The sequence below is a fragment of the Passer montanus genome, unplaced genomic scaffold, assembly GCF_014805655.1.
Source record: "Passer montanus isolate IOZ18808 unplaced genomic scaffold, ASM1480565v1 scaffold17, whole genome shotgun sequence".
Taxonomy (NCBI): domain Eukaryota; kingdom Metazoa; phylum Chordata; class Aves; order Passeriformes; family Passeridae; genus Passer; species Passer montanus.
Genome location: NW_024364270.1, coordinates 4,547,006 through 4,569,789, shown reverse-complemented (window position 1 = coordinate 4,569,789; position 22,784 = coordinate 4,547,006). Strand labels below are relative to the sequence as shown.

General features: G+C 41.9%; 2 protein-coding genes across 6 annotated transcripts in view; both read left to right on the top strand.

Moving 5' to 3' along the window:
- The window catches only part of NAP1L1 (nucleosome assembly protein 1 like 1), a 29,654-nt gene extending 22,743 nt beyond the window's left edge, over positions 1 to 6,911 (top strand). For 4 of the 5 annotated variants that reach the window (XM_039703976.1, XM_039703979.1, XM_039703980.1 and 1 more), the window contains 4 exons: positions 486 to 608; positions 1,881 to 1,913; positions 2,333 to 2,383; positions 4,132 to 6,911. In XM_039703976.1, the coding sequence (XP_039559910.1) occupies positions 486 to 608; positions 1,881 to 1,913; positions 2,333 to 2,383; positions 4,132 to 4,167 (243 nt within the window). In that variant the 3' untranslated portion in view covers positions 4,168 to 6,911. The remainder of the gene's footprint in view (positions 1 to 485; positions 609 to 1,880; positions 1,914 to 2,332; positions 2,384 to 4,131) is intronic. The other variant, XM_039703977.1, reaches the window with a different exon arrangement.
- A 4,988-nt stretch (positions 6,912 to 11,899) lies between these two features.
- On the top strand, positions 11,900 to 16,354 carry PHLDA1 (pleckstrin homology like domain family A member 1). Its single transcript, XM_039704196.1, has 2 exons — positions 11,900 to 12,535; positions 12,631 to 16,354. The coding sequence occupies exon 1, from the start codon at positions 12,072 to 12,074 to the stop codon at positions 12,528 to 12,530; it is 459 nt and encodes a 152-aa protein (XP_039560130.1). The 5' UTR covers positions 11,900 to 12,071; the 3' UTR covers positions 12,531 to 12,535; positions 12,631 to 16,354.
- The last annotated feature ends 6,430 nt before the right edge of the window (positions 16,355 to 22,784 follow it).

Genomic DNA, 22,784 nt, shown 5'->3' with positions numbered 1-22,784 from the left:
GAAAACAAGAGGAGTGGAAGTCTAGGATTGCATTAGAGAGCATTTTCAGGTGTTCAAGTGCTTCATTAATGGCTTTGTCTAATGGGACTCAAGAAGGACATGCACTGCAGGAATCAGAAGTAGGTTGTAAAATCTTTATTGTGATAGGCTCACCTGGCTATTGTTCAGTTATTTAAGAGTATTGTGCATATGAACTGAAAGTCTATGGGAGATATTAAGTAATCTTTATACTTGGAACAAATGAAACTCCAGAAGTGTATATAATTAGGCTTACTGAAGCAGCAGCTCTTTCCTGTATGATGTAGGTGGGCTGTTCAAAGTGTCAACCTGCCCCTCAGGTTGAGTTCTGTAAAGCAGCTCCTGGAACAAAAAAATCAGTAATGGGATTTGTGTAAATCTGACCACATGAAAACCATGTAACTTGTGTGTATATGTCAGAAGTAGTTACCATCTCATAGTTTAGGAAATAATATTGTTTTATGCAGGACGATGATTCCGAGGCAATCCTTGCTGCAGACTTTGAAATTGGTCATTTCTTGCGTGAACGTATAGTGCCCCGGTCAGTACTGTACTTCACTGGAGAAGCTATTGAAGATGATGATGATGACGTAAGTATAATGTTCATTCAGAGCACTAAAAACCTTGAAATAATGCTGTTCGAGGACCTTGGGTAATTTCTTACATTGGTATCTTTAGAAAGGGATGTTAGCTGCAGCAGAGCTTCCTAGATTGTTCAGGAAGAGCAGCATAAAAATAATTCTTCTTTGAAGTAGTGACTTCAGAGTTTTGTAGCAAAAGCAGTGGTAGAAGTTGATCATCTAGAGGATGTCATAGTGGCATTTTGTATATAAGGCATTCCTAGAGAAGCATGCCCAATACTTTGTGGAACTGTAATGAGCTGCCAGGGAACAAATTAGACTTTATCTAGCTGCTGAGCCTGTTCTTTGTGCTTATAGTGATATTGGGCTATGAAGTTTTATGAGATTCAAGCCTCATCCTTTCAAAAGTACTCTCTTATTAAAAAAAGAAAATCAAGCTAGATAAACACATTCAAAGCATGCCAAAATAATCAAAGCAAGTTCTGCAAAAGCTTAAGTGTTTTAAAAGAGCTAAGCTTGAAATTGTCAAACCACAAAAGCCTCAGAACTTTATACAGGTATAAAACATTTTTCCTGTTGCTGCCTCTGCTAAACAAGGACAGTTTGAATGATTCTGAAAATTTATTTTTAAGACAGCACGTATCTAAGCCAATAAGATGGCTTAGATACATGCTGTTTTAAAAATACATTTTCAGAATCTAAACTGTTGGCCCTTGTTGCGAAGGCTTGGCTGGGGCTGTGGAGGAGGGAGGTACTGACAGGACTGGTTGCTTTGGGCTCCGCTGTCCCCTGCCGGCCCCAAGTGGCACCGCAGTGTAATCAGCCCCTCCCGGGCTGCATGGAACGGGGACAGTCTGCTCTGCCAGAGCTCACCAGGGGAAGTTGAACATTGTTCGTGCTGGTGCAAAAAGTGTTTTAAATCTGACAGACACAGGAGCTTCTTGGTTCAAATTAAAAGAGGCTAGGTTTAGGTTAGATCTTAGGAAGAAATTCTTGACTGTGAGGGTTGTGATACACTGGAACAGGTTGCCCAGAAAAACTGTGGATGTCTCATCCCTGCAGATATTCAAGGCCAGCTTGGATGAGAACTCTGGGCAGCCTGGTCTAGTGGAAGGTTTCCCTGCCCATGGCAGGGTGGTTAGAGCTTGATGACTCCCAAGGTCCCATCCAACCCAAACCATTGCATGATTCGATCACAATATGGAATGATCTCTGAGATCTACTTGAGTTACAGATGGCTGCATTTATGATGCTATCAAAACTATTTATTTTCTTTTCTAGTATGATGAAGAAGGTGAAGAGGCAGATGATGAGGTAAGATGACAGATGCCCTTGATTCAAATAGTTTACCAGTTGTAGTTTGTTATCTAGAATAAGAGTTTCTTTCGTTTTTGAGTGCTCTGGACACTAAGAATTACTTCTGAAATAAAAAATGTGGTGGATCTCAGATAATTAAAAAACTCAATCCACAAAACAACCAGCAAGACAACAACAACAAAAAAACCTCAAACCAAGCTAAGACAACCTTTAAGGTATCTTTTTAAGGTATCTTAAAAATTAAGCTGCCACTGATGTCAAAAGATACACATTATGGAGGATAAACTAATACAATATGTGTAACATAAAGTGGTAATGAATGTCTTTCTGAGTACAATTTAATTATAATTTTCATGAAAATGGCTCCGGGAGTTGAATGTGGATAAGCTAGAGAAATATTAAGTGTTTTCTTTCAGGAGGGAGAAGAAGAAGCAGATGAAGAAAATGATCCTGATTATGAACCAAAAGTAAGGAATTAAAATGAATGTTTAAAATTTGTGTATGCATACAGACATTAAAATTTTATGTATGTTGAGTCTTGATTTTAGTTTAAGTATTAAGCCTGTAGTTCCTGTGGGTGAGCATGTTTTGTTTTGAGGCTGTTTCAGGCCTAATTCTGACAGAGTAGAATTGGTAGAGAAACTTTGTGAAAGTTCTTTCTCCAGGAGTCATTTTGTAAAAGTAACTTCTGGCTTTGAGCACTGAGGTTAGTCAGGCTTGGTTTTCTATACACTTGTCTTGCACCAATTTGCTGCTTAATGATAAAAATTGCAAAATGGTTGTAAGGACATGGAGAGAACTGTGTTATCCAGTTTCAGTTTTTGGGAACTTGCTACAAGCTGGCTCTGGCACAGGTTTTCCCAGCAGAATACAAAATATGCTCTTTTATGTTGAATAAATGGCAAGTCTTTCATTGTTTGAGGTAGCAGAAGTCAAGGTTCAGCAATGCATCTACAGCCAAGTCCTAAAATGTGAACAGCTTTCTTATTCCATGGGAAGGGGAAAATCACAAATCAGGCTGGAAAAACAATTGTGAGCCACTCAATTAATAACTTTTTAATAGCTGAGGGAAAGGTATATCTGGCCACCTGAAAGCATCTGATGTAGGTGAAAGTTGCAGCCATGAAGTCTGTGAAGTGCTCCAAAATGCCTGCTGTTAAAAGGGCTTGTCATTTCAAATGAATGTTTTTCAGTAGGAATGGTTTGAGCTGCTATCAAAGTACTGTTGAGAAAATTACATTAATCTTAGCATTGTAGATAGAAAGGTAGGGTATAAACTTATGATCAAAATGTACAGCCATCTTGGTGATGTTTGATCTGCTATAGTGTATTCAAATTGGTTCCTTGTCAAGAAAGTTTTGAAATCTAAATGAAACAGCTGCAAGTTAGACTTACTTCCACCATTTCAGATTGCTTTTCTCAGTGAAACAGAACAGAAAGGGCTAGACTATGCTCAGTTTTAGAGAGCTGCTCAAAGGCTGGAGATAGTAGTGGTGCTATAGCAGTACAACCTGATCTCAGGCTGTAAGCCAGCTGAATTTATTGAAGTGCTGTGGCCCTAGAATAGCCATCCAGACTAAGGAAGGTGGTGGGGTAAAACTGAACTCCACTGCTGGTGGAGTGCAACTGAACTCTGCCCCCCAAAAAAACCTTCTTAAATTCCCATATTACTGTGACATATTACTGGCTGTCTGTTTCATGAGCAGAAGTTTTCCATGCTAGAATTTTTAACCACTGGAATTCATTACAAAAGATGCTTCCAGAGCATTAGGAACTGTGATTTGGCATTTCATTGCATTGCTCTACAGTGTCTTCTGGCGTAAGGCCATGCTCTTGTTACCACCCATAGGAAGTTTCTTTTGTCTCAAACTGTGAAGAGGGTCTGCATGCTTCCTCTGAGCTGGGCTGTTTGTTACTACGTCTCACTCTTCTCCTTTTTCCAGTGACAGTGTCTTTTAGAGTACTTCACCACACTTAGTTCTGAACAGGTTTTTATTCTGGATTGTATCCTGATGTGCCAACAAAGCCAAAATAAATGAGTGTGGATATTGCTGCATCCAAAGACAATAGTGTTGCTAATGCTAGACAATTAATGCAAGGGAAAAGATGGAAGAACTTTGGAAGAATATTGCAGCTTGAGAAAGCATGCTTAGCAATACTGATAGTTCTTCTTAAATACTGTTTCTGTAAACTGTATTTCCTTTTTTCTCAACAGAAGGATCAAAACCCAGCAGAATGCAAGCAGCAGTGAAGCAGTGTGTCTGTGGCCTTGAGGATTACCTGCACTGTAATAGCCTAAACACAACTATTAGTTACTTACAGCCTTATGTTTTGTATCTTGGTAGAATTAAGTAACCAATTTGTTAAAAAAAGAAATCGAACACTTAAGAACCAGTTTAAAATGTAGGTTCAATCTACCTAGCATTTTAACAGTATAATTTTCTGCCAATATGTAGAATGCAGTAAATGCCCTAAAGCATGAATGTTAATTCATTGCTACATAGTTTGGTTCTTGTGAAGTCTTTGTCATGTAGCTATTAGACTGCAGCTGTGAAGATGATCAGAACTGTTAACTGAGACCAATATTTGTTTAGAGAAAACTCTCTCCTGAAGAACCAACCAAAGTATTTTTTCAGCCCAGTAGTCTGAACGGGTTTAAGTCTGCTTGCACTAGCTGTGCCTTCATTACTTTGTTATAGAAATGGCAGTGACTTGTACTAACTTGGAGATGATGATGCATTTTGAATTTGACTACTTGAGGAGACTAGTATAACTTGTTTAATTTCCCGATGAGACCACATTAAACATTCATAACTGTCAGCTTGTTTATGCTATGGGTTTTGTATTTTATGTGACATAGTGATCTACAAAAGAAACCTAGTCATCATATTAAGGTTATTGTTTACCACAGGGGTGTGAATAAAACCTAGTATTTTCAGAAGCTAGTCTTGTTTTATTGTGTATCTGCATGTGTATACTGGTAATGCATATCTTACATGCTGCAGCTCATGTTTTACTAGAAACAAAAGCTGATAATTACTGAAAAGTAAATGATATAGCATTTGAAAAACAAACACAACAGTTTGGAAAGTTTGATCCATTCTTTGCACTTGCAGTGTGATACTTGTGAATCTGAGCTCAATGTTTCAGTGATTGGTCCACACTGCCATTTTAGAGAAGACAAGTTCGTAGAAGTGGGGCTAGATCTGATAAAGGACTTCGGTATTGCTGTGCCTGACTCTAAGGCATTGCCTATTAGTATGAAATCTGGAGTGAAGTGCCTTGGATTTTCAGTCTGTGTAGATGGAGCTAGGTGGTCCTGAGCAAAGCATGCCCTGCAGCCAAAGGGAGTGTTGGAAACACATGGCTGTATTCTAGTTTGTCCTCACTGTATCAAGCATCTATGAGGAAACAAACCCAAAGAAATTCTGCTTTCTTCACCTAATGTTCTGTCGTGCTTGTGTTTGTACATTCTGGTTCATACTTTGTCCATATTGGATATTTTTGTCAGTTGAAACACATGGGCTCGAAGATCTTTCTTGTCTTGTTCTTACCTTGCCTCTAGCCTAGCAGTGGAGGTGCTTGGTGAGATGTAAATTTAAGCCTACTGAGCTGAAAGAGGCTGAGAACTGATGTATTCTGAGTTTTTCAGTCAGTAGCATGCTACTATACTCCATGCTGTCTTGTCCTTCACACATCTATATATATATGTGTATATATATATATATTCAAAGCCAAGTAGATGGCTTTTTCAGGGATAGAAGAGTCCTTGTAGTGTTGGAAATCGATCTATTTCTGCAGTAGCTACTGGTCTTTTGTGCCACTTACACACTTAGCCATAAAGGTTTTAAAAGAGCAGGGCAAGGAGGAGGCAATGACCAAGTGAGGATAGGGCTGATGGAAGAGTTTCTGTAGCATGTCTCTTGCCTGGAGGGTAAGTAATACAAAATGAAGCTTATCCCAAGTGCCCTTCTAAATCCTCAGCCCCTCTCAAGAAGATGTGGGTCTAGTGTCCTCTGACTAAACTGTTTTAGTTTTGTTACTGATTTTTCTTTTTAATTCCTTGAAGGCCTAAGTCCCACACTACTTCATTTCAGAATCCCTGTCAGGCTTCATCTCCCTCCTCTCCAGGTATCCGTAGATTTGGGAGAAGGAGCGCGTTATCTATAGCTATATGTAAAGCAGGACCATTGAAGCTGTGATCTTGGATGTTTTTTAGGTAACACAGATCATAGTATAGAAAAAGCAGTTATGAAAGGTTGACAAACACTCTCAGTAGCTATGTGTTAAAGTAGATGTGGTTGTGGTTTTTTTGTGGTATCAGAATATGCTTATCCTTTATCCTTTATCCCTGACCCTGCCAGGTGTCGGGGTTTCACATGGTCTCTCCTCTAAACATCTCCCAGGATTAAGTTTAAACTTGAGGACATGTAGAGACCAAACTGTGATAGTATGTTCTGAGCTTGAGAAGTCATTAAGGCGGGGCTTTGGGGTTCATGCCTCTGGATATGGGAAGTCTCTGAAGTCCTTACTTAGATCTAGCCCATTTTTGCTAACAGCATCTGGTAATTGTATTTTAAAAAGAAAATGAACTGTTAAAAGTTGTAAGTTTCAAAATTCATTACTTAACAAATTTGGCTTGCTCTTTGATTACTTTCTCATTTAACACCTTCATAACATACAGTGGGATACAATATTTGAAAAGGGGAGTTGTTAGATGCACACCTGCAGCCTGCAAGATCCAGGGTCATGAATACATCCTATTGACAGATTTTGGTAAACTTCTCTCCAGATTAACATGCTAGTTCTAAATCAGCAGTTCTTGTGCTCTCCAGACTGCAGCAAAAAGAAGAATATAAATGAGGTGCCAGTTCTTATGGCATTGGTTAAATTAAAACTGTTCTGGTGCTTACTGTAGTTTTGTTATTAATGACACTCTTGTTTAGCAGTTCTGAAAGGCAGTATGTAGCAGGAACATTAAACTTTCAACATTGATTGGAGTGTTGTGACTCATTCTTTTCACTTTTCATTTATACCAGGTGTAGAGAATCTCCTCCTTTAATATTTGAGGAGGGTATGTTACCTTGTTAACAGGTTCTGGCTGGGAAAATGTGTCACTGAAATAGAAACTGCTGTCTTTGGCAGCAGTTGCAGAAATGCACCATAATTTAACACCTGTGTAAATAGTGTCTTCTGTCCAGTTTTGTTTGCTGTATAGAAGGGAGAATTATTTTTGGGGGAAAAGTGGGAGGTTGGTGAGGAAAGAGGAGAATTGAGACTTTGGATGAAAGGGAAGGGTTTTCTGGGCTTATGCTGTTTGATGGAAAGGGAGGTTTCTTTTCAGTTCTTTCATAGTTCTTTTAGCAATCTAGATTAGATTACAACTGAAGAGTTTGCCTGTCTGATACAACTTTTTTCATGTTAAAAAAAATAAATTACAGCATCCTGAAATAAAGGAACTCAGATTTAAGCTTAGCATTCCAAAGTACTGCTTTTTGGAGAAGACAGATGTCAGGTGCAGTTAGAAGTGTTGCCTCGGATTATTTGAACACTGGGTATAGCAGCACTGCTTACCAGTGTCTCCTAGATGCTCAGATTCTCTTCTGGGTTATTGAAATTGATGTTCCTGAAACTAATAGCTAATACTGTAATTCTGACATGTTTTGCTTTTTAAGTGGAAAAAGCCAGCAGAATGTAGAAAAGTGGAGAGAATTAATGTGCTTATCTTCAGGCTGGTACTCAGAACTTTCCGTGTATTTCAGGGCCCATTGTTGTCAACCTTATTGGGATATTAATAGGAAATTTATATGCAGATGAATGATTAACCTTTCTGCTAAAGGTTTCCTATATCCAAAGGTGTCTATGCAGTAGGTGTTTATCAAATGCCTTCTGTTGGGCAGAGGATTGTGCTGTGACACTCAGCAGCTTGGGGAAGCAAAATGCTACACCCCTCAGTACAAAAGGGCCTGATAATCAAAGCATGAGCAGCCTTGATGGTCTGCTGGGTTGGGTCTAGAGCCCCATGGATGTTTGAATAGATAGACTAAGCTCTACAGCACTTTCTCCTTTTTTCTGTACAGATGTGGTCTTCTCTAATCCAAGACACAGGTCAGAGAAGTTATTGCAACCACATCTCCATTTTCATTTCTTAATAGCTGCTCAGTAACTTGTTTGAGGTTTCCTCAAGATTTCAAGAGGATATTGAAATAATTGACTTTTAATTGCTAATGCTTGCTTAAAGTGGGCATAAATTATCTACTGAAAATAATAAGGTCTTACTCTATACATTAACAAGAGGAGGTGCATACTTGTTTGAGGTTTCCTCAAGATTTCAAGAGGATATTGAAATAATCGACTTTTAATTGCTAATGCTTGCTTAAATTGGGCATAAATTATCTACTGAAAATAATGTCTTACTCTATACACTAACAAGAGAAGGTGCACGTTTGTCCACATGGCATTTGTCTCATTTGTCTTAAAATCCTCTTGTCAGACCTTTGCTCGGGCCTGGTGGCGTTCCACGTGTGGTGTGCATCTCAGCTTTTGTAGGAAAATCAGAGTGAGAAAGCAGACAAGACAGGGTACACCAAGCACAGGCAAGCCATTTATTCCATATTTTTCTGTGCCTGTGTATGCTAGGGACAGGCACACAAGGTTTGAGAGGCTATGGCAGAAGGGCTCTTGTGTTCACAGGTGTCTGCCTAAAGCCTGTGAATTGTCAACACAAGTTGGTTCTGCAGCTGCAGGAGGGGCTTGAGTCCTGAACTTGCTGTTATGAGCTTTGCTTCTGTGTGCTCAAGTGTTGGCAAGTAATTGCTCAGATTTACATTTACCCTGTAGTGGAGAAACTGTTCTGAACTCAAAGCATGTTTTACTGCAGTGGTCAAATCTGAGCAGCTTAAAAGCTCCTTTACAGCCTAGTTTTTCTCTACAACATGTGAGGGTAAGTTGGAGTATTTTTGGAAAAACACTGCCTTGGAAGTGCAAAGGACTGAAAAAGCTAGGCTGGAGAAGCTGCTATGCCAATAGCTGATGAATTGCCTACAGTTTATTTATTTGGTACTGCCAAATAAATGGTTTTAGGAATGCTAAGGCCTGGGGCAGTGTGGTTGTTAGTTATAGTAAATGTTTCATTTATGCTTCGTTTACTGAGGGGTATATACAGGTATCTGTGGGGTGGAGTTGCTGACAGGAAAAGTCTGCACCCAAGGTTACATTTTTAGACTGCAGTATTTCAGGTTTGACAGTAGGAGGCATCTTCACATCAGCTATTTCTGGAATGGCTGCAGAACCTGCCTAGTATTCACTGAAACTTCAATAATGGTAGCAGATGTGAAGCATTTCATATAAATGCAGTGGTTTAAATATGTATTTCGAGAAAAGTAAAGTAAAATCTCAGTGTGATATTGTAGTGTGCCTAACTGTTGAATGTGGTTTCTCAAAATAGTAATGTAAGAAACATTTGCAGAAGTTCAGTTTTGACTTACATCGAGGAAAAGAAGTTGTTATCCTTTCCTGGCAAATTCTGCACAATATTTTGTTCTTTTATCATGGAACTGTCAGAATTTCATCTTGCAAAAGTCTTGCAGCTTTTGACTGATCTGGATCCTGGCAAATTCTGCACAATATTTTGTTCTTTTATCATGGAACTGTCAGTATTTCATCTTGCACTAGTCTTGCAGCTTTTGAATTATCTGGATTTTTTGGTCCAGCATAGTGTGTTTTAAATGGCTGTTAATATTTGTTGGCTTATAGAGTACAAATTTAAATGGATGTTTAGTGTGTTTGCTTCTGACCACATGCTTAGGTGAATTTCACCGGGAATAAAGAGTGCTGTGTGTCTGTATAATAGAGTATGTCCATCAGTGTTTGGAATTGGGTTCAAAATCTGACATTCAGTGCTTTGCATGGAAAGGCGAAGTAGAATGAATTTAGTCTCTTTCTCCTGTATGTTTGATGAAAATATTTGGCCTTGCACACTGGTCTCCATTTTTCCATATGATTAACTGCAGTTTACTGTCAGTACTGAGAACAAAAGAAAAAGCTAACCTTAAATTATACAGGTTGTATGTTAATGTCCATAAGTGTTACAGAGCAGTGTTGTGGGGTGGGGGGGAGAGTTTTTTGAATGCTGTTGCAGTGTAGCATGTGGCACTCTCAAATCTAATGCGAGTTTCCACACTACTGGTTAGTGCATTTACCTGGAATCAAATGGCTGTTCACTTACAGCAGTGCCACAGCAACCAAAATTGAACAGGTAAGTTGTTAGAAATTGGTCTTCTGTAGGTTTAGCCTGGTGTCTTGTGCCTTACATAAACTCAGTATTTTATTAAGCTGCTCTGTATAGGTGAATGCGTTTTAACCAGTTTGCTTTAGTAGGAGAGTTTCAAAATTGTGTGTCACATGAGCAGAGACCTCATGGAGGAGGAGCAAAGAAATAAGTGCAAAACACAGGTTGGAAAGGCAGGAATTCTCTTACATCGCTCAAGCTGTTTTTGAAACACCTTGTATTTGCAATCAGCTGGAGATAGATATATTTGTGCAAGGAAAATTAGGTTCAAATGGCAGTGAACTGCTGGTGGAGGCAATTGGTGAATGGTGTTCAGATCTTTTGAAAATTAGCATGTGCCTCTGTTAAAATAGGCATAAAATGTTTGTGGGAATGACCTGTATCTTACAGTCCATCCATTCAGCTCTAAGGAGAAAGGATTATTCTTTATATAAATGGATGTTTTAGTATATTGATTTCCTTTTCCAGCTATTTTGTGGCTAGTAAGGTTGCCTTTGTTACTGTTTTCCAGTTACCTCAAAAAGGGTAAACCAGCTAAATTTTAATTGCTTTTATTGCCTTACATTGTTTACCCCTCAGCAATTTATCAAAATTACCTTTGAACTTCAAGAGGAAAAGATTATAAGAGGAAATCCTTTAAAAAATGTTATCAGAGATAAACTCAATTGAAGCTATCATAATTTTTGATTTATTTCTCTAATCTCTTAGAACACAGCACATGCTGCAGCATGATCTGCTTCCTAGCTGCCAAGATTGATGTGAAGAGGGTTTTTTAATGGCCATGATAAATTATGTTTAAAAACAGTGCTCTCAGACATAGTATGGAACTTCTAGCATTCAGTTTACATTGGCTTTGTCAGCCACCTTCAGCTATGTGGGATTTTGATTTACATCTAATACATCAGAGGATTAAGAATTAAATAGTTTCATATTAACCTCAGGTCACTTTACTTTTCTACTCAAATTTATTCAAAAGCTAACCTCGGGGGATAATCCAAACAATAAGCAAATGTGTGGCAGCAAAGCAGAGTGATAAAAGTGCTCCTAGCTGCTTGCCAGTTTGGAGTTTTTTTTTCCCTAGTCTGCTTTTGCAATTTCCATGTACTGAGGTCCTGCTGTTTCCTTAGGGCAGTGGTACAGATGTCTTTCTTTAGACATTAAAGATTTATTTTATGCATACAGTTGAAGCTGCTTCTCCCCAGACCAGCATAAGGCATCAAGCTCTTGTACCGGATTCTTTCAGGCTTTCTTTTGTTTAACGGAGCGATGATCGCTTAATTATCAGGGTTCCGCTGGAAACTGGCACCTTGTACTGGGCTTGAATCGAAAACACGCGAAGAGGGCCCTTTACCGCTCTTGCCTAGGAGGCGGGCTGAGGAACTACATTTCAACTAAATAGTGCGGGAACACCCCGAGGAAGCAAAGCAGCGCTGTCGGGCGTTTGCCGTGTCCTGGTAATCTCTCTGTATTAGTCTAGCGCTGGTTAACTACGGCGGGGAGCCTTCCCTCCGCAGCCGAGCTGTGCCGTGGCCCCGGGCGAGGGGCGGGGAGCGCAGCCCCCGCCGCGCCCCCGGCCCCGCTGCTCTCCCCGCGCCGGGCTTCCCCGCGGCCGGCGGGCGGGAGGAGCCGCTCTTTCCGCTGGGTGTCACTCTGGGGTGGGAGAGGCGCATTCAAAAGCGGGAGGGGAGGAGCGCCCGCCGCTCGCCACGCCGCGGCACGGGCGGCAGCCGCTCCGCTTCCTGCGGGCCGGGGCGCTCCCGGCCCTCCGCCTCGGAGCCGGCGCCCGGCGGAGAGTGCTCGGCTGGTGCCGCCTGCGCTCCGAGCTCAGCCCCTGCGGGCGGAGGCCGTCTAACCCTTTCAGAAGGATGCTGGAGAGCGGCTGTAAGGCGGTGAAGGAGGGCATGCTAGAGAAGAGGAGCGACGGGCTGCTGCAGCTCTGGAAGAAGAAGCGCTGTATCCTCACCGAGGAGGGGCTGCTCCTCATCCCCCCCAAGCACCCCCCGCCGCCGCAGCAGCAGCAGCAGCCGGCACCGCCGGCCGAGCCGGCGGCCAAGATCAAGGAGCTTCACTTCTCCAACATGAAGACGGTGGACTGCGTGGAGCGGAAGGGCAAGTACGTGTACTTCACGGTGGTGATGGCCGAGGGGAAGGAGATCGACTTTCGGTGCGCCCAGGAGCAGGGCTGGAACGCGGCGATCACGCTGCAGATGGTGCAGTACAAGAACCGCCAGGCCATCCTGGCCGTGCGCTCCACCCGGCAGAAGCAGCAGCACCTGGCGGCGCCGCACGGGTCGCGGCTCCGCGGCGCCTCCAACTCCGCCTAGCGCAGGTACGGACCCGGCACCGCGCCCGCCGCTCCGGCACCCGCGGGGCCGCCGCCTCTTCGCCTGACGGGCTGCCCTCTGTGCTCTCTGTTCACTGCAGGTTACGGTCACGGAGCGCTTCCGAGAAGAGCGACAGAGCGCGTTCGTGGCGGACCTGCTCCAGGGGCGCAGAAAGTGGGCAAACGCCGGAGGTGCAGGTAGACGCGAGAGAAGCGGCTCAATAGCTCGAACCTCAGCCAGCTGCTGCTGCTGCTTTGCCGCCCTCGGTGCCGAGAAGCATTTCAAATCCATTATTTATGAACCTTGGAAAGGATCCTTTGGTGCGATGGGACTTCTAGGAGACATGATGTACTGTGACTTTATTTTAATGTATTTTATTTTATTTATTAGGGTTGTTTTCTTTTGGTCTTGTTTTGCTTTTGATTTTTTTTTAAGGCTTATTTGCAAGACATTTCTGAATGTAGGCCGTATCAAAAAAGTAAGGAAAAAACCAATATGCATGTTAGCTCCCTGAAAGAATGGAGAAGTTCTGGGTACTTTGACTGTGTGCAATTTGACAAAAAAGTTATTGCTTTTTATTTTTACCCAAAATACACTATATTCCACCAGCATGGAAAATGTGATGTGTTTTTCAAAATTTGGCTGAAACCTATTTTCTCTAATAAGAACAACAATTATAGTCTGGGGCTTGTTTGTTTTTTTTTTTTTTTTTTTTTAAGTATTAAACGTGGTGGAAGATGATAAAAAGTTATTCATGCTTGGCTATTCAAAAAAGCAATGTTGCTTGTCATTCTGAGATTAAAACCAATCTGTTTAGTGTATGAGCGGAAGGAATCTGACCACCTTCTTTTGTGATACAGGAATCTGAGTTGATTCCAGCTATCTGTGTGGTGAGCTTGCTCCTGGGCTGGTGGGCCAGAGCTGGGAAGTGTTCATGAACGTTTCTTAGCGTCCGAGTTCAGGGCTCCCTCTGCACGCTCAGTTTTCAAGTCATCTGCACTCTCAACCTGTGTTGCCTTTTCATGGTGTTTTTTTAATGTCTTGCATTAAACCAGTCCATAGTTTAAAATTTTATGTATGTTTTAGTGTGCAAATGGATTCTTTTGGTCACAGTTTTTATAAGCTGAAAGTTGCTCTCTAGCTGAGATGAACTAGATTAATTTTGGTGTTTAGCACTGTCAGATGTTGAGAGAGGCGTGCCATCTTGCCTCTAAAAACGTTGATGAAGCCATGAAGTTGGAAAACAAAGGGCTAATTGCACAGCTGGTGTGTGTTTCTCTGCCTCACGAAAGTCAGAGGGAGTTGGGCTGCCGATGCTGGCGGGAGCGGGTCGGAGCTCCTTGCCCAGTGCGGAGGAGGGAGTCAGGCACGGGCCGTGAGCTTTCCAGGACAGGGCCCTTCTGACGATGGCTGGCTTCACCTTGGTGCTGCTACCACCCAGGTTCTCGGGTTTAAATGGAATGGGCAGGCTGCAAGTGGGACAGAGCGATATGGCCCGTTATCTCTGATCCAAGGTAAAATGTCAAAGCCATGGAGATATTTATTTTAGCTAGTGTGGTGAGGAAAATGGCTCCTGGCCCATTTACAATTTGCATTGATATAAACAAAATCTTTTAAAGCTATACATCCAAGGCTTTTAGTGTAAATGAGGTGTAATTTGACAGCAAGAGCCTTACATTCTCAATGAAAGCTTATTTCTGTAAGTGTTTAAAGCAAAAAGCTGAAGTGATACTCAAAGGGAGATTTTAGAATTCGCTACGGTGTACGTCAGTCCCTTCCTCTGCACTCCAACATTAAGTTCAGTCCTGTAAGGATTAAGTTGAGATCTGTGTTAGCCCTCATCTTTGTTCCTTCCCCCAGGTGTCAGGGTCACATATCTAGACAAGTAAAGCTTGTTATGGTGTAGAATCAAAGCCCTGACGATACTCTGTAGTTAGTCCTGAGCGCTTCTTTTCGACCTGGCCCTTGACAAGGCTGCGTGGTGAGCTTGGGGTGGTAGATGACAGCTGTCCTAACAAAGTCACTATTTGGCGATTAATTGAAATCTAAGGTGCCCTGCATCTTCTAGGATTAGGTTCTCTGGCTTGGCAATCATAGTACTCAATTTCCACCTCTCTGTACATCTGCCATTATCATTCTGCTAACGCTTGGATGTTAGAGCTGCAAGGGGATTCTCTAATGAGCTAGTCAAAGACTCACAAAATAGACTGCAATTTGTAATTTGGCTCCTCTCTTTAGAGTGATTAACTACAGTTTACTGAGAAACTAATCCACCTTTTCAGGTATACAGATATATTGCTGATCTCACCTACTAGAATACATTTTAGCCTACTGAAGGATAAATCTAACTGATGAGAATTAATTCCTATTTGATCAGAGACACATGTATTTCTCTGAGAGAAGCAGTTATTTTTGTCCTCAGTGGATGCAAGTCTCTATATGTCACAAAAGTCTATGGATGTAATCTAAAGCTAAAATTTTACTGTTCTTCTGGAAGTACTTGTACTTCGAAAGCTAAAGATGATCATTTTAGTGAGAAAATTAACATGAAGGTATGAGGAAACTATGTTCATTTCAAATTTGCTGTTCTTTTTCACTGGTTCAAGGTCAATACCCCACTTTTATGTTTCTTGTTTTAAGTTGGTCTGAAGGATGACTGAAAACCTTTTGGACTGATGTAGTTCAACAAATTTTTGCTGCTTGTCATTACCTGCTGTGTTACCAGTTTAAAAAATTTGGTGTCAGCCAGCTTCTTAGTGTGAGAGGCAGTCAGGTCAGAAAATCTACCTTGATACCTCCAGCCTGAGTGGGTGGGATGGGTGTAAGGATCAAACTTTTTCCTTGTGTCTCCGAACTGTCTCCTGGAAACTGAATGGGAACAAATTGGCTGGGGTCCCCTGGGGACAGTTGGACCATGTGGCTCATGCCCTGTCAGTATAAATAAGGCTAAATTGTCTGATGGGGACAGTCTGACAACTTTCTCACGCTCTGAATTCCATGGCGTGTGGGGTTTTTAGGGCTTTGAGGATTTTTTTGTTTTGCTGTTTTGTTTTGGTCTTTTTTTTTTTTTTCTTGACTGATAGTAATTTTAGACCAACAAATTTTTTGATGTTATAAGAGGTACTTCTGGGGTTTTTTTCATCTTGCCCCTCTATTACTGCATAGCCTTCATTTGAACATCTGGATTTAATACTGTCTGTTACTGCGTTGTAAACAATGACTATGAAAATAGGTTCAGCACATCATGCTCCATCTTATTGGAGCTTTGCAGGTAAATAAATTAAGTTGTCCTTCCTCTTCCAAAAAAAAAAAAAAAAAAAAAAAACCACAAAAGGAAATCTGAGAGTATATGGCTGAAGTAAATCCATTCAGAATAAACAAAAATGCTGGTAAAACACACACAGGCAATGCTTGGTATAGATAGCAAAAGTGGAGACAGTGTTCATAAAAAGGACAAAATTACTTGTTATAATTAAAAAAAAAAAAAGTAACCAAGGGGCAGATTTAGCAAAAAAATCCAAGCTCTGGTGACCAAGACAATTTAGGAACTGGGGAAAAGGAAGATCAAGTGGATGTTGTTTCTGTGACATCCTGAAGTAATTCCTCTTTTTTAAGGTTCATGATATTCAAATGCCAGCTTCTGAATTATAGCTGCAGTGATGTACGAAATGTTTTCTAGCATATTCTCTTGTGAGCAGAAATACCAGTGTTGTCAAAAAAAAATTTGTGTGTAAATATGACTCATAAATGATTTCTCAGATGTGATTTATTTTTCATATTTTTCAAGATACATTCCATTTCAAATAAAGAGGTATCTATTGAAAGAGTTCTCAATATGTTGGAAGAATGGTTGTTTCGTGGGCTATTTGTGATGATTAAAGCCTGGTCTAAGCTTTTCCAATGACTTAAGCTCAATCTAAGAGCCTAAGAGGAACACTTTGAACCTGGGTAGGTACTCTCTGAAGACCCACTCAGATGCTCCAATTAATCTTTATATATGTAGCACCATTATGAGACTCGGAATCCTCAGTTTTGCTTCTTGCAGTGTGTGATGTGTGAGCACCCACACCAAGTATAGCTGATTTCTGTAACACTCTGTCACAGTTTATGTCCAGCAGGTCTTTGGGGCACAGAATTCAGGCTCATCACTGTTGCCTGTAAATGCCTCGCTCTGTGTGACATTAGGAGTCTAAACTCTAGTATTAAATGTGCCTTGTTTCTCTTTTTTGTAGATCTTAAACAGTATGATTGAATTTCAAGTAACCTGAAATTAATCCAGAAAAAAACCACTTCCACCATCTGGCATAAACTCTGACCTGTTGTTTTCTAGCTTCATGGGAAAAGAAATTAGGTATAACAAGAAAAATGTGCTGCTTTGGGCTCTCTGTAGTGCTGCAGCTGCTCAGATGTCTTGGACTCCCCTGATATGTATTTGCATTGCATCAGGTCCTCATTTTCAAGCATCTGCTGAAGGTGTATTACTTTCAGGGACACAGTGTGCATTGACCTAAACATGTTGGTGCTGTTTGCCTTCATTGGGGAGATGTCAGTAACCTCTTCCATAAGAAGGCTTTTATTGTAACAAGTACAAGTTCTCTTTTCAATAGAAAACATCCTCAAATACAGGCATTTCAATTTAATCTTGATATGCAAATTATAGCTTAAAGATCTGACCTCTCACAAGCACTGGTGCTCAGCAGCTTTGAAAAGTCAGTTAAGCATCTCTAAATTTATTTTCTATTCAAGGACCCACTGTTGCTTACAGCTGTTAGAGGTATCCCTTATAAGCTTTTAATAGCAGTGGTATGTGTCTTTGTAGGGACATAAATATAGTAGAAGTAAAAAAAGTAAAAGTTTTATCATTTGTGGTTGTTTCTGCTCCAGCACCAATGGTGGTATCTTCACAAAAGTACATCATCACAAAAGTACATCACAAAAGTTTTGATTAAGAGGATGTGAAATAAGACTGCTTATGTACTTATGGTCCATTGAAATGGTCCTAGGAATCGGCCATTATTTTTCTAACAAAGAATGTTGCCTTATTAGCGTTTTCTCTTAAGTTTTCTCTCATCTGAAGTACAGTGTGGGGTACAGAGAGAAAATCTGGATCTGATTCAGAGTTCATTGAAATCAACCAGAATTTTTCCAGACTGGGACAGATGTTGGCCTTTTTCACAAATGGTGGCTGCTTCTCTTTTGATTTAGAAGCCCCAGGAATGAAACCCCAGAAGCAAGATCTTTGCCCATGAAGTGTGTCAGTATTGATGGTGTGTGATTAGGGTAACACATTCTGTCCTTTCATATTTCCCAAATAAATGATGAGGCAAGGAAGATGAAATAATGCCTATGCTTTTTGAGAAAAACAAAATACAAAAGAGGACCAATCTAAATGTGTGTGTGTCCCCCTTCCCCCAGATGAAATCTAGACCAGAATGCAATTTCACTGAATTCACAGCACAGCTGAAATGGAACAGTTTTCTTTGTAATTGAACCCAAACCAGAATTCAATGAAAGCCTTTACTCCTGAGTGCTTGTTTCTATCTGGAACATCTCAGTCCTTTTTAGAAAGTGCCAAATTACTTTCCACACCTATCCATATTTTTTAAAGTAAAATCAACCATCATAAAGACTTTCAGCTTAAGTCTTTTATAAATTTGAAATAAGTATTAAAAAAAAAAGTTATGAACAGTACCATGGGTGTTTGTTATGTTTTTTTCTGTCTTTCCAGTGCGGGATTTTTGATGTGTAAGGTAAGGACCCTGGTACACACTTCTCACAGTGTTGCTTTGTGCCTTCTGTGCTGAAGATGAGCAGAGGTGCCTTTGAGCCTGCAAAGAGCTGAACATCCACAAAGTGTCCTGGCACCCAAAGGAGCTGGGAGCTGCTTGGGACCTCAGCATGAGGCTCAATTACTTGTGAAGTCTTGGCCCAATTGTACACACCAAATTGACAAAGAAAGGAACATCAGCTCCTATATGAAGCATTGGGAAGTGAGGCTGTACTGCCAGCTGGTGTCTGCATGAAGCTCGTGCTCTGCCTCAACAGCCTGGTTGGATTGTAGCACCTACAAGTTTTCCTCAGGAGACTCATAGTAAAAGACAGGGATGCTTGGGGTTTTGTTTAGGCTTTTAGAAAAACAACAAAGTAGAGATATGTATCCCAGTACAGGCTTATCACAGGAAATTTAAATTAGCCACTTTAAAACCAGCCTTTCCTGGTCTTCTTCTAGATATCTCTGGCTATGCCAGCCACCAGTGCAGGGGAAATGATTGTTGGAATGGGGATTTTATTTACCTTTTGTGTTGTATTATGCCATAACCACAGTGGATTTCACATAAACGATATTTCTAATGACCCTGGTTCCTAATCTTTGCCTTGCAATAGTTTGTGAGCAGCCGTAGTAGATTAACTGAACCAGAAAATATATATAGAATGACTAACCATTATAATGAAGCATACAGCCCTCTGTGGTCAGCAGAATATTTCAATTGAGACAATTTACCCCATGTTTTGTAAGGCTTCCAATGAGATGAAGAAATCACTGCTTTTGTTTTTAAGATCTTGTCTGTGTTTTGTAAATATTTCTGATATTTATGACTGTACATATGGCTTTGATTGTAACTCGCAGGAGGCTCAAGAGCTGGGCTGCATACCATCTAGGAGGAGATTATTTCATTATTGATAATCTTTGTCGGGTTTTGAGGCTCAGCCTTTAGGACCTTTTGCACCTACTGTCATTTACAAAGGTAAAAGTATAGCGGTGAACCTGCAGCTCGGAGAACACATATGGCCTGTGCTTGGGTTGGGTGCCAGAGCCAGGGTCCTTTGAGGGAATAGCTCTCCATGTTGCTGTGTGCTTTGGACCTGGGCCTGGGATGATAATTCTCTGTACCAGCGATAGCACCTCTCTGCAAGGCTCTCAGCCCACTTGTATATCATATCTCTGTTTTGGAGAAGAGGAAACTCGGGACCGGAGAGCCCGTGCTGCAGCCCAAGGTCATGCCTTGGGAGCCAGAGAGCAGTGTTCCATCCATAGCCAGGGTCCCTGTCCCTGGGTGAGAAATGCTGCCTTTCCTGTGCTTGGTAGAGGCCTTCCTTACAATCCCCTGTGCATGCAGTGTCCACTCCCCCTGCCAGTGCCTCTTGGATGCTCCTTGGATGGAGACCTAAATGGGTGACTGCCATTTAAGTTCCAGCCTTAAAGATTCATCATGTTGCAGTTACTTGCTCCTTGGAGACAAGAGCAAGGCAGAAACACTTGGGCTTCACTTGGGATTTAGCAGAGTCTTGGACGACTTCAGATTATTAAATCAACTTCGGGCTATTCCCAGCACTAGGCATTGTGCAAACAGGGTACTAGGAACGAAGGGATCTGTGAATTGTTCCCTATTTCCAGAGCCACTAAGCTCCTCTATTTACTGTGGATTACAAGGACAAAGAGAGGCTATCAGCCCCATAATAACTGAAAGGACTCTGTAGATATGAATCCAGTGTTAACGCAGCTTTTCCAGCCTGATACCTGGTTTGTCAAAAAAACACAAAAGAAAATAAAGGGATTGGGGGGGAGAAATAATTTTCTTTCTCTACTATTCTGCTGTCATTTAACCATTTCACTCAGAAAGGAGCTTTGAGAGAAATCCTTTTAGTCAGAGACACTTATCCCAATCTTGTTTTTCTAGCAGGAGAAACCAAAACTGAGTGGTGGACAAAGCTGTAGTAGCCAACCCACTTATCCTAACTTGCTGCTGGAGTGTGGTGGGGCTGTGTGAGTGTATCTTTGTGTGCTTTCACAACAGCTCCTTCAACCATCTGTGGACCTGAAAACTCCATGTCTTTTCCTGTGCCAGCAGCTACTGCAATATGCAGATGACTTTGCTTAGGAACTTTTCTTGTATGCAGATGAACACATGAAAAATTACTGTTCTTTTAAAAGTCAGACTTGAACTGGAAAAGCTATTCTTTATTGTTTTTTTCAGAGGTTGCTGCTGCTTGCAGCCAGTCATAGAGCTGTGCCTCCAGCTGAGTTAAATGTGTACTGGCTGCTTTTTTCATTTTTATCACAGATCGTTAATATTTCCTGTTCCACTAAGCCACGTTTCCCTGGTACTCTTTCCTAGTGCTTGGCTCCTAAACAAAGTCACAGCTCTTGTCACAAGGCAGCGGGCTGCATACTTATCCTTTATGTGAGTGTTGACTGAGGGCTCAGCAGTAGGGAAGTAATGCTGACAGCTCTGCTCCAGGACGGCAGATTGTCAGCATTCCTCACCAGGGCACCCAGCTGGCCTGGGAAAAGGCTGCTGTTTTGGGGGTGGGGGCTGGGCCTCTAAAAGAAACTGCCTGTCCTTTCAGAACGGAAGAAGATGGAAAGGGGTGGTCAGATGACCTCCTTCTGGTCAGAGGGAGAGTCAGACTTGTGCATCTCTGCAGAACCCAGAGCCCATTCTGCAGGCACAAGCTGAGTTGTTGGGTGCAAAGAGAGAGGGGTATCTGATGGCTGAGATGGCAGTAAGACACTATAACACAATGATAATTACGAACAATTAGCCATTTCCCCCCTCCACCCCCCTCTTCATTAAGAGAAAAGTGTAGCTTGCATAAGTGGAGAGGATGACAGGTGGGCCTGTTCCTGTGCTGGAGATTTAGCCCAGACAGTTGAGAGCAGCAGCTGCAAAGGAGCACTCAGCTTCTGCTGCCCCAGGGAAGCTGCTACAGTCACTCCCAAGCAATTTGGAAAGTGTTCCTATGTGTTTTCCTGAGGGCTTAAGAAGCTTGCCGTCCTGGCCCACAGATGGCTGGAGTTGTGAAACTGCAGCCATGGGGCAATCAGCTGCCTGCCACCCTCGCATCATCCTTAGTCATCTGGGAGGGAGGCTGAGGAGGGGCTCCCCAGTCAGGAGCTGCCTCCCAGAGTGACTCGGGGCAGCCAGATGGGTGGGCTCTGGACTCACCTCTGTCCTGCTGCTAGGGACATCTGATCAGAGAAGTCTTCCTGGGCCACACTCGCTCCAAAGGCTTCTGCCCTGCAAAGCAAGCTTTGTCATAAATGACATTGAAGGCACTTGCTAGCCCCCCTGGGCTGTGCCATGCCACTGGCTTGCTGGCAGCTTCACCAGTGCTGCCATTCCTCACCAGGGTTCTGGGAGCTCTACCAGTGCAATGAGCAGCTGCATGAGGTCTGAAAGCTTCACCAGGCTCTGCAGAACACCTTTAACCCTGCAGCTTTGCTGCTAATAAGCTCAGAAACAGCTGCAGTGGCATGTCTTGAATTGGGCTGGGGGAAGTTGGTGCTCTGAGCTGAAGGTGCAAGGTAAACACACCTTGAGGACAGAGGTCCCCTAGCCCAGTGGGCTGGGTGCTGGTCATCCCAGGGGTGGGACTGTAGCATCCATGCTCAGTGGCACCTTCCCTTGCAGGGTTGGTCTTCCTAGTTTTTCCCTGATTCTGCTGGTTTCAGCCATAGGGCCATCCACCAAAGGGTATTTGCTTCTCAAAGACCCTGATTCTGCTGGTTTCAGCCATAGGGCATTTGTTTCTCAAAGGAAATTCTAAATAACTTGGACAATTTTCCTGACAGTAGAAAATCCTCAGCAATGTCTTTTGCTGCTGAAACACAGTGCAAAAGGGTGAATGCTTATGCAGGTAACCTTAATGTAATATTTTGTTTTTGTGTGGGCAATGACAGAGATCTAACACAATGCAAAGCTTGCATAAAATTAAAGATTGTTTGTATTTGCAAATCTGTCATGGTTACAAAGATCATTTTTCTGTGCTTGCATAAAATTAAAGATTGTTTGTATTATTGTTTGTATTTGCAAATCTGTCATGGCTACAAAGATCATTTTCCTGCCTTTGATTTCCTAATGTTTTAATTTAACTGAATCTAAGCAGATTTAATGGTTAATTTTCAGAATATCACTTAAGGATTTTTTTCACTCAAAGTTGAAACCTTAAATCAAGCTGAATTTGGGAGAAGTAATTTACTTTTGCTCAGCTCTGGATATGCTTTGTCTTTCTTCAGCCCTCTTTTTGTTTTCCTCATCTCTGAGTTGAGCATGCAGCACTTAGTGGGACCCGAGGTGACAGCAGCTGCTCCCCCACTTGCTCTGTGTGCCTCACTGAGGAGGCTACTGTCTCCCAAAGCTCTGAAGCCCTGGAGCAGCCACAGCTACGTCCTCTGCTCAGTCTCTATGCAGCCATCCTCTATTAGATTTGCCCTTGTAAAGTGAAATTCTGGCATAGCAGGATCTTGCTCTT